Source organism: Podarcis raffonei, chromosome 10, assembly GCF_027172205.1.
Source record: "Podarcis raffonei isolate rPodRaf1 chromosome 10, rPodRaf1.pri, whole genome shotgun sequence".
NCBI classification, from domain to species: domain Eukaryota; kingdom Metazoa; phylum Chordata; class Lepidosauria; order Squamata; family Lacertidae; genus Podarcis; species Podarcis raffonei.
In genome coordinates, this window is record NC_070611.1 from 43256477 (window position 1) to 43269919 (window position 13443).

Sequence of the window (13443 nt, forward strand, 5' to 3'; positions counted from 1 at the left end):
CATTTTTCTTAAGAATGTGAGCACATAAGTAGGACTTTGTCTACCTTTCTGAGAATCTGCAGAACTGATGTAAGCTCACTTGCACATCTGATTTTAACTTCTGGGCAGAGCAGTCCAAAATGGGGCAGAGGGATAACTAAAGGTGAACATGTTGCCTGATCAGAATCTTAAGGCATGCAGTGAAAGAGAGGGAGAGTGTTTTTACCTTTTCCCGTGCCCAAAGTCCCCCCTACTTTTTCTTTAAAGCAGTTTTCCTCCTAGTATATATTTCCCCTCTTTTGGGTGCAGGTCAGGGCAAGGAGAAGGCTTTGGATTCTTCATAACTCCAGATTTGACACACCCCTTCTTTCTTCTACAGAAGTCAGAACTCCAATGTCAGTAAGGCAGGGGCCACAGAGGTTTAGAGGTTGTATGGCGTATGAGGTCTCTCTCCAACCTCAGAGGGGGGAGATCCTTAGATGCCTTCCACAGGACCATAGCATTACGTTGTTAATATATGTCTTTTCCTGTAATTATTTCAGTTTTGGTCATGCCCATAACAGTGTGTGTGTAGTAACATTACATTTGTGAGAACAATAAAAATGATTTTAGTGCAACCATCAAAAATCTTAAATAAAATGTATGATTGTAACACTGATTGTGATTACCTTTTGAAGGGTTTTGATGAAATTTATGAATGAGATTACAACACCTGAATGTCACTTTTAAGTACTACACCATGTTTAAATTAAGACCAAAGGTAGAACATTGAGTACACGGTAGTAAATGTAGCTTGTAAGTATTCTGACTGCTGCTCTAGATTAGGCTTCCTCAACCTCGGCCCTCCAGATGTTTTTGGCCTACAACTCCCATGATCCCTAGCTAGCAGGACCAGTGGTCAGGGATGATGGGAATTGTAGTCTCAAAACAACTGGAGGGCCGAGGTTGAGGAAGCCTGCTCTAGATATTTGAAATCTGGCTATATTGCCATAACTAACTCTTGAACTAAGGACTGCTGCGTAGATAGTGGCTTATCTCAAAAATAGTTACCAGTATAAAAGTGAACAGCAATTTAGGTTCTTAGCTTTTGACAATCTCTCTAGTTAACTTGGAAAAATAGGTAAGATGAGAAATCTTATTGGAGTAGCATGTATGTAATTAGCAAGCATAGGTGAACTTTTCTGCCATACAGGGCTTCCTCTGTTAGAAAAAAGAAACTCTGTGAGAAGGCACAGTGGCTGTAATAGCTATGAGAGGCTACATTTTAGAAACGGTGTTTTGTGCTTCTTAACTGTGATTCCACGTTAATCTTTCCTGTCCCTCTAAATTGAAAAACCTTAACCTCAAAGCTTTTTGACATTGTTAAAGTGGTCCAATAAATTCTCAGTCTTCTAATAATCTTAGTTGTCTTTTTCGGTACTTCCTTAAGTTTCAAAATATTCTTTTGAGGTGCATTGATTATATCTATACACAGAATTCTAAATGTGGCCAATTTACAGACTGATATAATGGCCTTACGCTAATAGCATTATGTTAATTGCTGTGCTCAGTCTCATGTGATAGGAGTTGGCTTTTTCTACATAAGTGTGGAGCTGAGCTGACTTTTTCAGCCCAGTGTTTCCTATGTAAATTCTTAATCAAACCTGCCAAAGTTTATCTGTTTGAAGAATAAAATTCAGTAACTTTTCTAAATAAAAAGTTACTAGTCAGTAAAACTAGCATATTTTGATTTTCAGCAGGTTTTGCCTCATTGCTTTCAAGCTCTGGGCTTTCACTGATTTTTGGCCAGACACCTTTGAAACTGTTAAATTGCTTCATCCTGAGTGACTAGGTATTTACCGGTACTTCTTGGAACTAGTGACAGAGGCGAACTGAAGGCTTGCCTTATGCAGAGTTAGACCAGTGGTTCATCTAGTTCAGTATTGTCAACACTGAATGATAGCAGCTCCTGAGAGTTTCAGACAGAAATATTTCTCAAATATTCCTTTGACTTACCAAGAATTGAACTGGGACTTTTTGTACCAAAAGCATTTGCTGCACCACTCAGCTGCAACCCTTTCCTTACATGTTAAGTAGTGCCCATGATAGTTCTCTCCTATGAATATGTTGGATGCAAGCATGCAGCAAAATGTACACCTGTGTGATGGTTACATGACAACCTATGTGTAGGGTTTGTATATAGTAGTGCATTCCATATAGAGGCTCTCACCTGCATCTTTTTCTGTATCTAACCCATGCTAACGTCTAGCTCTCCTGTTTCTCTTGTTCAACTTAGTTTTATCTTATTTGTGAACTGTCCATTCCTGAAACCAATGTTCAAGTCTGACTATAGCATATGATTTTATACAACTACAGCAGATCTTTCCAGACTTTTCATGTTGGTAACACACTTTTAGGCATGCATCATTTTGCAACACAGTAATTCAGTTTTACTAGCAAACCGGAGGTTAAACTAACCACTTTCCAGCCCCGGAAGGAGCGTGGGGAGTGTTTGTGTGACACACCTTCACACTGCAGCCAACACACTAATGTGTCGCGACATAGTTTGGAAAACTCTGACCTACAGTAACACTGTGTGATCATAATTCTATGTACATTTATGTACTCTTTTGTTAATGATGCTACAATTTTAGAAAAAGTGGTTGGAAACAGTGAAGCCTGACCAGCTTCCTTTTTTGAACTGATCCTTTCTTCATGTTGGAGTGCTTAATTTCCTTCTCAGTATTAACTCTTGACAAGGTCTTAACTTCATTGGATTAACTTGGGAAGCGTGCAGTTTTCTTTATTTGATATATGAACCTTCTAGGGCACTCTTCCCTCATGTTCTCAAGCTTATTTTTCCAACCATAAAAACCAAAACTTTGGGATGGGGGGGGGGAGCAGGAGAGACTACACAAAAAAACACCTCTGCATAGGAAGTATGAAATCCACATAGACTGTCATATGATTACATATTTGTCTCTGGCTGCACATAAATGTAGAACTTGCAACAGGGTGATGAACATATTTATAGAGAAGTACACTCACAAGTAGCACTCATCAGCTGGGGCTGTGGACTTGCTAGTTTCAAGAAATAAATCCCTAGTCACTCAGGATGCAATATTTTGAATGGTTTCTAGCCTTGTGTGGTTCATGTATCAGTAAAACTACAGTACTTGATATTTTCTAGACTCCTGGGCAGCACAGAAGTACTCATAGACAGTGTGTGAACCCCATTTCCATTCTCTGTGGTATAGATACAGCAATATGATGCTTCAGAGTTACAAAATAGAACTGTACATCTGGGTGGTAAGTTTTATAGATTGGAGTCAATCTTCTGTGGAGAAGGGCCATAGCTCAGCTGTAGTGTATCTGCTTTGCATGCAGAAGGTCTTAGGTCCAGCCCCTGCATCTCTAAGTAGAGTTGAGAGAGTTCCCACCTTAAATTCTGGGGAGTTGTGTATTTAATGAAGGCACATATGTTTTGCGTAGTTACACTTCATGCAAATGTGTTCATGCTGTGACTGCTGAGTTAATGTAGTTTGTAATAGAAGATGTTTGCTGTATAAAAAGCAGTTACTTAACAGGGTGCCAAAAATAGTATCTTGCGAGTAAACTGAGGAAAGTCTTGCTAAAGTGTCCAGTTTCATTTAGAAGAGACTTATAGGCTCACCAGGTCTAATATATAGGCCTGCATTCTATGTCCATGGATGTTAAAAGGATGCAAGCTGTAGTAATGAATAGGTATAAGCTGTGGTTGACTTCTGCAGATTGGAGCCCTAAACATCTGCAGAATTTCTAGGTGATAACAAGAGTTTGGGGCATAGACCAAGGAGACCTGAGTTCACATTCATGTTGATCTGTAATGCTCACTGGATGACCCAGACTAATATTGTTTCATCCACTTACCATGCAAGGTGGTTGTGTATGAGATAGCTCCCATTTAGCTGCTTGGAGATTCTCTGGGAAGAAGAGGATACAAATTCAAAAAGAAAAGTACAATAAAGTATTTCCAAATTTTCTGTTTTGGATCTAGTTCATATACTTACATGTGGCGGCGAGAAGCTCAGCAATTGGTTAATTCATTCTAAAGCACTTTCAGACAGATATATTTTATGCAGGGCACTCCTAACTCTTATGCCAGTGGTTTTCAACCAGTGTTCCCTGGCACCCTGGGGTGCCTTGAATAATGGTTGGGGTGCTGTGGGCAACACTGGTCTCTGCCCCCCTTTCTTTCCCTCCCTCCTCTGATGCTCTCTCACATCTCTGCCTCCCAAAGGCTTGCACAGCTTTTCATTGCAGCAGCCCTGGCTACAAGTTCCGTAGGTGAATGGTGCCTCTGGGGCTGGCCAGGGAGTGCTGGTTGCCAGGAGCTGAGCTGGCCTCTGAGTAAGCAAGTGGGCAAGGGGCCCAGCCAGCCAGCCCACCAGCCCTTGCTGTTGGAATGGACGGACAAGTGGGAGGCCAGGTAGGCAGGCAAGCAGGCAGGTGGTGCACTGGCCTTTCTTGTGCTTGCTGTGTGCAAGGCCTGCCTGGGAGCTGAGTTCCCACCACTGAAGGCGAGTCTTACTCTCAAGGTAAGGTGCTGGCTTCACATTCACCTTTGGCCAGTCTCCATTGGGGCACTAAGGCTAGGAGCATGCTTTTCCCAGGCCCCTGTGGGGCAGTGTGGGGAGGCACCTCTCTTTGGGGTGGGTGGGGGACAGCTCAGAGACCAGGGGCGCTGACAGCGGCTGCCCGGAGGACTCCCAAGGAGAGGGGAGGGAAGGCTGAGGGAACACTCCACAAGAGAGGGTATTCGAAAAAGGATGAGAGGCTGCCAGCTCTGCAGGCAAGGGGTGACATAACTGGGCTCCTGAGCCCCACAGTGGTGCTGCAGAAAGAATTTAGTTGGTCAAGGGAGCCATGGACTCGAAAAGGTTGAAAACCTCTGTCTTCTGCTGTCAGTGTAACTCCACTGAAATTCAGTAAGAATTTCTAAGTGTGTTTGCTGACACCTACACCCCATTCTCTAGATTAGAATCTGGTTGTATTTGCCCACTGAGGGACAAGCAGGGCAAATTAGAAGACAGGATGTTCAGATATCATTTGTGTTGTTAGTTACAAATCTTGAAGTGCAGTATGATAAGCAAAACTATTTCTCTCAATTTGTTCCAAACAAATCATGAACTTTGTTAAACACTTGGACAAATCGGTCTTTTACATGTATAGAGAATCCCAGCTACAGTTTCTCAACATAGTACCTAAGGTTACTTTTAGCACACCAGTTCATGTTAAATTCTAAATATTATCTGCTTCTGGGCACCAAGATAATGGTGCTATTATTTTGTAGTTCCCAGATGCTTGTGTTTGTATTCGTGGCCTAGTGCTACCTATTGTTGTAGAAGTCACTGTTCCTTGTGTTCCATTTTTTTCTGCAACCAGTAGTGGCAGCTTGCTGATGTTTGTAAAAAGCTTTTTGATTTAGTTTTTCATCTTGTCAAATTGATGGAATCCACTGGAGATTGAGCAAGTGTTAGAGGAAAAAACATTGAGGTCATTTGGGATAATCATACTGATAATATCAGTGCTTTTCTGAATCAATTCAAGAATTGTTTGCTTCAGTACTGCAAATGGTGCACACTTAGATGAACACTATTTACATGGGCTGGCATTGATGGTGGTTCTGAGCTGACTTTATGTGTTTGAGGGACCCCGGCACTTAAGTGAATAAAATGTAAAACTTCTCTAACTCTGCCTGAGCAATGTTTGTCGAAGAATCAAATGCAGGGAACCTTCTTTCTGAAGGCCAGATTGCCTCCAAGATAATGTTGGTACACGGGGTGCATGCTGGTAGTGGGTGGGGCAAGAGACAGGCTACCCCTTTTCCTTTCTGTCACACCATTTTTCTCGTGTTTTTCCTTTCCTTTCCATCTATATTATATTAAACCAAAGGCTGCAGATTTGACTGCTATTGATTTAGTTGATCACTGAATAGACTGCTGCAGGCCAGTTTCTATCACAGTAATTATACTGGAGAGCTTGCATACAACCTCCACATACCATTGTGATTTCTAAGATATAGAATATACTCATGTGTTATAAATCCAAGGACATGTTGAGGTTTTTCTTGATGCCAGCCCTCGGCTGTGGAATTTCATTCCCCTCAATTGAATACTGCTTGGCTATTGGTTCATTTTTAAGTGTGGTAAATGTCTTCACCACATATTGAGGATTGGGGGGAGGGCTACAAACCCCAAAGCGTATAAGAATGCTTTCTGTGAATCATGTAAGAACAAAGATTTGAAGAAATTTTCACTTTGGCTGTTTACTTGGAGGACTTCATTGCGCTGTTATAGATTGTTAAGGGTTGTAAAATAATTTGAGATGTTTGCTTAAATGACAGTGGGAAACTAAAGGGTTAGATGCCACTCTTTTTCACAGTTCATTGAGAGTGGAAAACTTTGTGGGTTAATACCCCTTGAAAACTAAGTTGGAGGCTGGGAAATATTTTAAGCAAAAGCAATGAAAAAAAGAAGCAGCTTATAAACTGCTTTTTGATTCAGAGAGAATTAATTGGTTATGCTCCAATGTAGACTTAAATAGTAATTCATTCATCTTTTTTCTTTTCCAGATCTTCAAGTATCTTCATTTTAGTTTTCTGTGCTATTCCTCCCTTAAGTTATTATATACTTTTTTGCTGCTGTGCGAAAACAGAGATGTCTCGCAGCCCAGATGCGAAGGAAGACCCTGTGGAATGCCCCCTTTGTATGGAGCCTCTTGAAATTGATGACATAAACTTCTTCCCTTGCACCTGTGGTTACCAGATCTGTCGCTTCTGTTGGCATCGTATTCGCACTGATGAGAATGGGCTTTGCCCTGCTTGCAGAAAGGTATATTAAGTTCATTAGAATAAATTTGGTTATGCAATAAGGTTCACCAATATGAAATGTTGCTTTAAACATGATGTATCTTGTCCCCTAAGACTTTATCTTGGGGTTCACTGTCAAACCAGGGAGGAATATGGAGTCCCTTTAAGTGAAATATTGATCTTCGTTCGACTTTTGAGTTCTATACTTTCCGCAAAGTATTCTCCTGAACTCATGAATTGTCAGAAGTCAAGTACCACTGTAAACATCAGTTTAGTGGTACATATATCATAGGGCAATACAGTATCCTCCACTTCTTCCAGCCACAGCTGTTTCCAGTCGTCTCCTCTGAAATCTGCAACAAGTGTCTTGGTTGGCAGGGCAAGTGGGAATAGGGTGGTCAGACAGATGGAAAGACTTTCCTCTCGTCATAGGAACTGTTATCAGAGCAACAGGCAAAAAGTGAAGCAGGTTTCTGTGTAAGATACCCAGATAAGTAAGATACATTGCCACTGTTCAAGGACACATTCTAGCCAAGCAAAAGAGCTGGAGGAGAATATGGAGTCGGGCCAGTGAAGGGTGTCTGAGTCCTGATGATGACCAGATTAGAGAAGCCTGGAAGGCAGCACTTGGCCTCTGGGCCTGAGGCTTCCCACCTATGGTTTTCTTGATATGGTCAAGGGATCAGGGACTTTTATCCTTCGATGGAGCACATGGGATGGGCATCTGGCAACATAGCTGGGGCACTTTAAATGTTGTTTGCTCATGAAAAAGCAATTCCCACACTACTTGTGCTAGTATACTTGTGGTATCCAGTTAAGTGATGCTTAGTGTACATCCATTGAAATAAACTAAAGTTCATTTATTTCAGTGGGTCTAAGTAAGACTTAGCCAGGTGCCACCCTAAAACTGTTTTCAGTTTAACTTCTTTAAATGAACAGATGTGTTTTGGTTATTGCATCATCTCTATCTTTTTTCTAAATTTGCACCTTTTCTGCAATGTGGTGAGGTGTTTGAAATCTGTAGATGCTCATTAAGTACTTCACTAGGATATTTGTTTTGAATGCTTCTGATGACCCAGCTGTTTGAACTCATTGACCTGCTAAAGTGGGTCACATTTCATGTGCCAGTGGTGGTTAAAGAGAGGCAGGTGTAAAAAACTGAATGTTGCCTTGCATTCCTTTAAGCTTTTGATTTTTTAATTTTTTTTAAAAAAAGTATTAATCAGCATGGTATTGCCATTTATTGTGTTTTTGTGACAAGTTACTGTTAGTGTTTTATCATGACACTCATACTCGTATAATATCAACCATTATGTTTTCAGATGCCTGCTTTGAAGCAAGTTTACGTCTAATCACTATACTCTGTTTTCTGTATTCTATAGAAATGCACCAAGCTTCTCACAATGAGAAGACAGGTAATGGCAGCCTATCTACCATTACCTTTATCTGCTGCTGCACAATTCAAGGGAGGAAATGTCAGCCATCTTTGCAAAGGATGATATCAAAGTTTAAGAAGTCTCAATGGCAGAAAGTGCACACCTATTCCTTGGTGGGCTCAGATTTATTTGAAGCCATTGCTTGTTTCTATATCATTCATATAGCATCTATTGCAGTGGGCTTGAGGTTTGCAGGAAACAGTGATGTGGAAATTATTAATCAAGGCTTACCCACTTTTCTTTTTATTAGCCATATCCAGAAGATCCAGCAGTGTATAAACCACTCTCCCAAGAAGAGCTGCAAAGGATAAAAAATGAAAAGAAACAGAAGCAAAATGAAAGAAAACAGAAGATATCAGAGAATCGTAAACATCTGGCCAGTGTACGGGTTGTACAGAAGAATCTTGTATTCGTAGTAGGGTTATCCCAACGCCTAGCAGATCCAGAGGTAAGCAGCTGCCAGAAATCTGAACTTCGTATAGAATAAGTGTATCCTGAACTTTTGCTGCAGTTATTATAGTTGCCAAATAAATTCCTACTCAAATTAGTTGATTCTTCTGGGCTTTTCAGTGGTGTTCAATACCAGCAGCCCAGGGCTGCGGACCCATAAAATGATGCCGGTTGAATTCTGTTATATCCCATGGTCGTTAGTCTGGGAATCCTGGTTGAAAAGTCATCAATACGCTGATGATACTTGGCACACACACTCTTTTTCATCAGACCCTAGGGAGACAGTGGACACTGAACTGATGTCTTGAGGGAGCAGTGTGTCATTGAATATGCAATAACAATCCTAATAAGATAGAAATATTGTTGATTGTGAGAACCAGTGGATCTGGAGTTTGTTGTACAGCCTCCCTTGGATGGGGTTGCATTTGCTCTGAAAAGGGAGGCTCCCAGCTTTGATGTGTTCTTTGATCTGGAACAGCTTCTGGATGCTGGGCTGGGACCACTTTTGCTGATATACTAAGCTGCACTTACTTGCAGAAGACAATTCTGGCCATGGTAATTCATTCTGAAGCCTGCTAAAGCATCAACTCTGATAGTATGACTTTACATGGGGCTGCTCTTAAAAGCTTTCAGAAATTTTGGTTGGTGAGAACACTATGACCAGACTATCTTAAACTGGTCAGTGAGACATATTACTATGTTGGTGCTCAATCTGCAGGAGTGCTATCAGGATTTTCTGGGCCTGGTACACTGTATTGGGACCTCTGATCTATTCACAAAAGAGGACATTTGCATATTCAAATCTTTGTGCCCTTTTGCTGATAGCTATGCAATGAATTGTTAATTAATGCTTGCACCATAGATCCTGCACAGCAGGAGACATGCCCAATTCCTCCAAATTTTGAATTCACCATGCTTTTCTTTAACATTCACCTACGCTTACTGTGTAGTAGTATTTCAGAAAATAACTTCTGGGGACTACCTGATCTCAGACAAACCCACCATAGGGAAGATGCATTCTGGTTGATAAGAAAAAAGCGTATACTACAGAGGTTCCAAGTGCTACAAAATAAGATGGAATCAGGAAAAGTGCACCAAAGGGGAGGGGAAAACAGAAGCTCTTTAGGATCCCATGAATTTCTTTCTCTAGATGCTCACAAAGCGTACTCTTCAACCACAGTTCTGTCTTTATTCATTGGTAAAAAACACTTAAACACAGGAGCAGATAGCCTAGCACATTGCTTTGTAGGGTACCTGAACATCTTGCTTTATAAGTTTATTTCTAGGAGGGCTAGATTTTTTTAAATGAAAGCTCATAGTCTGGGGTCCCTCCTGGCAGTGGGCCTGTTAAATTGGTACCCACTTGGCATGCCTTTCAATCTCCACTTGGAATTTTATGTGATTTATGGACTGCAGGCTGTTAGAAGAACTCATTATAATACAGTGTTGTTAGACTTCGGGAGAGAGAATTGAAGTTATCTGCCACTAATTGTAGGAAATATGGTATGTGCTCAGTACCAGTTGTGTGCCTGGGTGGAGACTCCCGCGCCGCTCCTGTCGACAGCCCAAGACCAATGTTTTGTATAGTTCATTTGTAACTGCTTAGCAATTTTCCATTGTTTTCTTTGGTTAAAAGATTTTTCAAAGGGAGCAAAAATAGTTAGGCATCCATTAGTAGTCTGAGTTTTGTCTGAGCTGCTTCTTAATATTGCTTTTATATCGGTGAACTTAATCTTCCAAACAGGTTTTGAAAAGGCCAGAATATTTTGGGAAATTTGGTAAAATACACAAAGTTGTAATCAACAACAGCACATCATATGCAGGCTCACAGGTAAGATACTGATTTCCCCTTGACCTAGCCAAAAGGTGGGTGTTCAGCTGGAGTTCCAACAGTTTCAGTTGCATATGGACAACTCATTTTTGACATCCTTGGGTCAAAAACATTCCATACAGGAACATTTCGGCAGCTCTGTTTTTGTTTGCATGTACTAATAACCAGAGTCAGATTAATTCTACAACGTAGACTACCCAGCAGTAAGGTGTAAACTGCCCCTGAATTTCTACAATTAGAATGTAATTTCAGTTAAGTGTAGCCTATGAATGTATTCCCCTGCAAACATGTGTCCAAATCTTTTCATTTGTTCTGTCTGGAATGTACCCTCCTTATTATTGCCGCTTTGTACACCCCTGTTCAGGAATGTAGTTGCATTCTAACTTGGAGCACCCCATGATTTACTATAGCTGTTTTGCTGGTGCAGAAGCTGATATACTCGAAATATGTTATAGTTTTTCACCAAATAGAAAGATTGTATTGACTTCTGGGTGTGCATTATACCTTGGTGAAGATTTTTAATTATACCCTAATCTGGTTGATATGCTATTGTCATACTAATGAAAAAATTAATTCCTATTTCAAAGTATATGTTACTTTTTCATTCAAGTTTGTTAGTAGGAAAGGAATATGTTACTTGGAATGCTTAAGTTTTTAGAAGTTGGCTTCAAAATGGGTAGAGGAGCAAAGAGCAGGCAAAAAGTTAACATAATTGTAAAGAAAGAAGGGAATCCAAATGCATGGTAAGGATTTTGGAGTAAAGCTGTTGTGGCCTTGTTGCTATGAATATCAGTGTACAGAGTTGGGAAACCATCAATTCAAACCTAACTTCAGCAAGCCCAACCTTGTATGGTATATAGTTGCTTCATTCTACTGATTTTACTCATATGTTCTGAAGAAACGAACATAGTTTACTCACTCTGAAGCAAGGAACATAGGTTTTTTTTTTTAATTTAGGTTTTGCATTCCTGTTGTAGCAGACATTGCCTTAGAAGTATTCCTTTGTGTTTGTTTTATGGATAGGAGTGCCTCTTAAAATGGTGCTTGCCAGGTGGAGTATTTAGAAGTACTTCTATGACAAAATGTGTTTTAAATTTGCTGTCCGATTAGTCACAGGCACTTCTGTAATCTGTTTAAACTGATTATTCAAATATTGCAGTAAAAATTACTGCTGTACTTTTGCAAATGAATCCTTTGCCGAGGGCTTCTTATGTATTAAGTACTTCAGAATTTTGTGAAGTTCAGTGCTGCATTATAGGATGACTAATAAACTGACCTATGCACATACACTTTTTTTAATTATCTAGGGTCCAAGTGCAAGTGCATATGTAACTTACATCCGGTCAGAAGATGCACTCAGAGCCATACAGTGTGTCAATAATGTGGTAGTAGATGGAAGAACACTTAAGGTAATATGAATGTGTGTATGTAACTATAACTATGAATGTATGTGTTTGTAACTATATAAGAATAAGGTTGTGTGTGTGTGTGTGTGTGTGTCTGTGTGTGTGTGTGTGTGTGTGTGACATAATGGCAAATGTCTATCAGTACATGTAACTGAGCACCATGATACCAGAAGATGGATTCTAAAACAGGCTTACTTCTAAAGTATATAGTTTGTTGTCCTTTATAGTTAATGTCTCGTTTCCCCCCCCAGGCGTCTTTAGGTACCACAAAATATTGCAGTTACTTTTTGAAGAATATGCAGTGTCCTAAACCAGACTGTATGTATCTACATGAATTAGGGGATGAAGCAGCCAGTTTTACAAAAGAAGAGATGCAGGTATGTGTGTTGCAACCTATACCATGAAATATTACTCTAAATGCCTCATATTTCTGATCTGAGCCAGTAAATCAGAAATGAAACTACAGTTTCGATTTCAGAATGCGGTTTAGAGAATGCACAATCGAAGTATTTAAGGCAACACATGAGGAGAGTGGGAAGCATGCATACATGCATCATTTTATCTGTATGCCATCTTTCCATAGTTCAAACAATGCTCCAGGGGGCTTCCAACGTCAAAACAATTACATAGTTACAAATATAACAAAAGTAGTCATAAACAGTAAATAAAACATACCAGGAAGTGCACAATCAAATAAAACAATTTCCACCTTAAATCATAATAAGATCTAAAAATAAAGATACAAAAATTAATATCAGCAAGAGCAACAATACCAACACACACACACTATTCTCCAACCTAAGGGTCTGTTCAGCAGCTTCAGCTTTTGTAACTGGAGTCAGCCAGGGCCCCAACTTCCCAGGCCAAGTGGAAAAGGCCTACAGTGCAGGAAGCAGGTCTTGGTCTCACAGCCAAGATGGTCCCTGGTTGACCATGGCAGCCTGACAGTTGTTCAGCCAGGATATTTATGTCCAAACTGGCTTGACTGTCTTCTCTGCTCCTTCTTTTTAAAATGGAGATAATGCCCAGGGCTGGATTGAGAGGAAATATAAAGACTTTGAAGCATTCTTGCTGCAGATTTGAAGTTCTATAAACTGAGCTGAGAATAAAAGGTAGCAGTTATGTATTATATAAATATAATATAATAGTAAATCTCCTACATTATCATCTAAAGGCGATGCACAATAAAAACAGCAAATTAAAAACTCAAAAAACCCTACATTTAAAAGAAAACTGAAAGCAGTACAAATTAGAAACTCATGACAGAGATTCATTTATCCATCTGGATAAATGCACAAAAATGTCTGCAATAGTTATCAAAAGTGCAGATAGTGGGTGCTTGTTGTACCTCAACAGGAATGCTATTCTGCAGAACAAGGGCCAGCACTCCGAACTCAGATCAACCCCAATAAGTATGGGCAGTGGTCAGGGATGATGGGAAATGTGGCCCCCAAGTTCCCTCTCCTTCCTTTAACTTATCACTCTGCACCTTCTGAGCAGGTTACCTAAGAA

The 13443-nt window shown here is 40.2% G+C and overlaps 1 protein-coding gene across 7 annotated transcripts in view; it reads left to right on the top strand.

Moving 5' to 3' along the window:
• CNOT4 (CCR4-NOT transcription complex subunit 4) overlaps nucleotides 1-13443 on the top strand; it is a 53803-nt gene that overhangs the window by 10660 nt on the left and 29700 nt on the right. For all 7 annotated transcript variants that reach the window (XM_053404572.1, XM_053404574.1, XM_053404575.1 and 4 more), the window contains exons 2-6: nucleotides 6572-6830; nucleotides 8495-8692; nucleotides 10439-10525; nucleotides 11833-11934; nucleotides 12183-12308. In XM_053404572.1, coding sequence (XP_053260547.1) covers nucleotides 6657-6830; nucleotides 8495-8692; nucleotides 10439-10525; nucleotides 11833-11934; nucleotides 12183-12308 — 687 coding nt within the window. In that variant the 5' untranslated portion in view covers nucleotides 6572-6656. The remainder of the gene's footprint in view (nucleotides 1-6571; nucleotides 6831-8494; nucleotides 8693-10438; nucleotides 10526-11832; nucleotides 11935-12182; nucleotides 12309-13443) is intronic.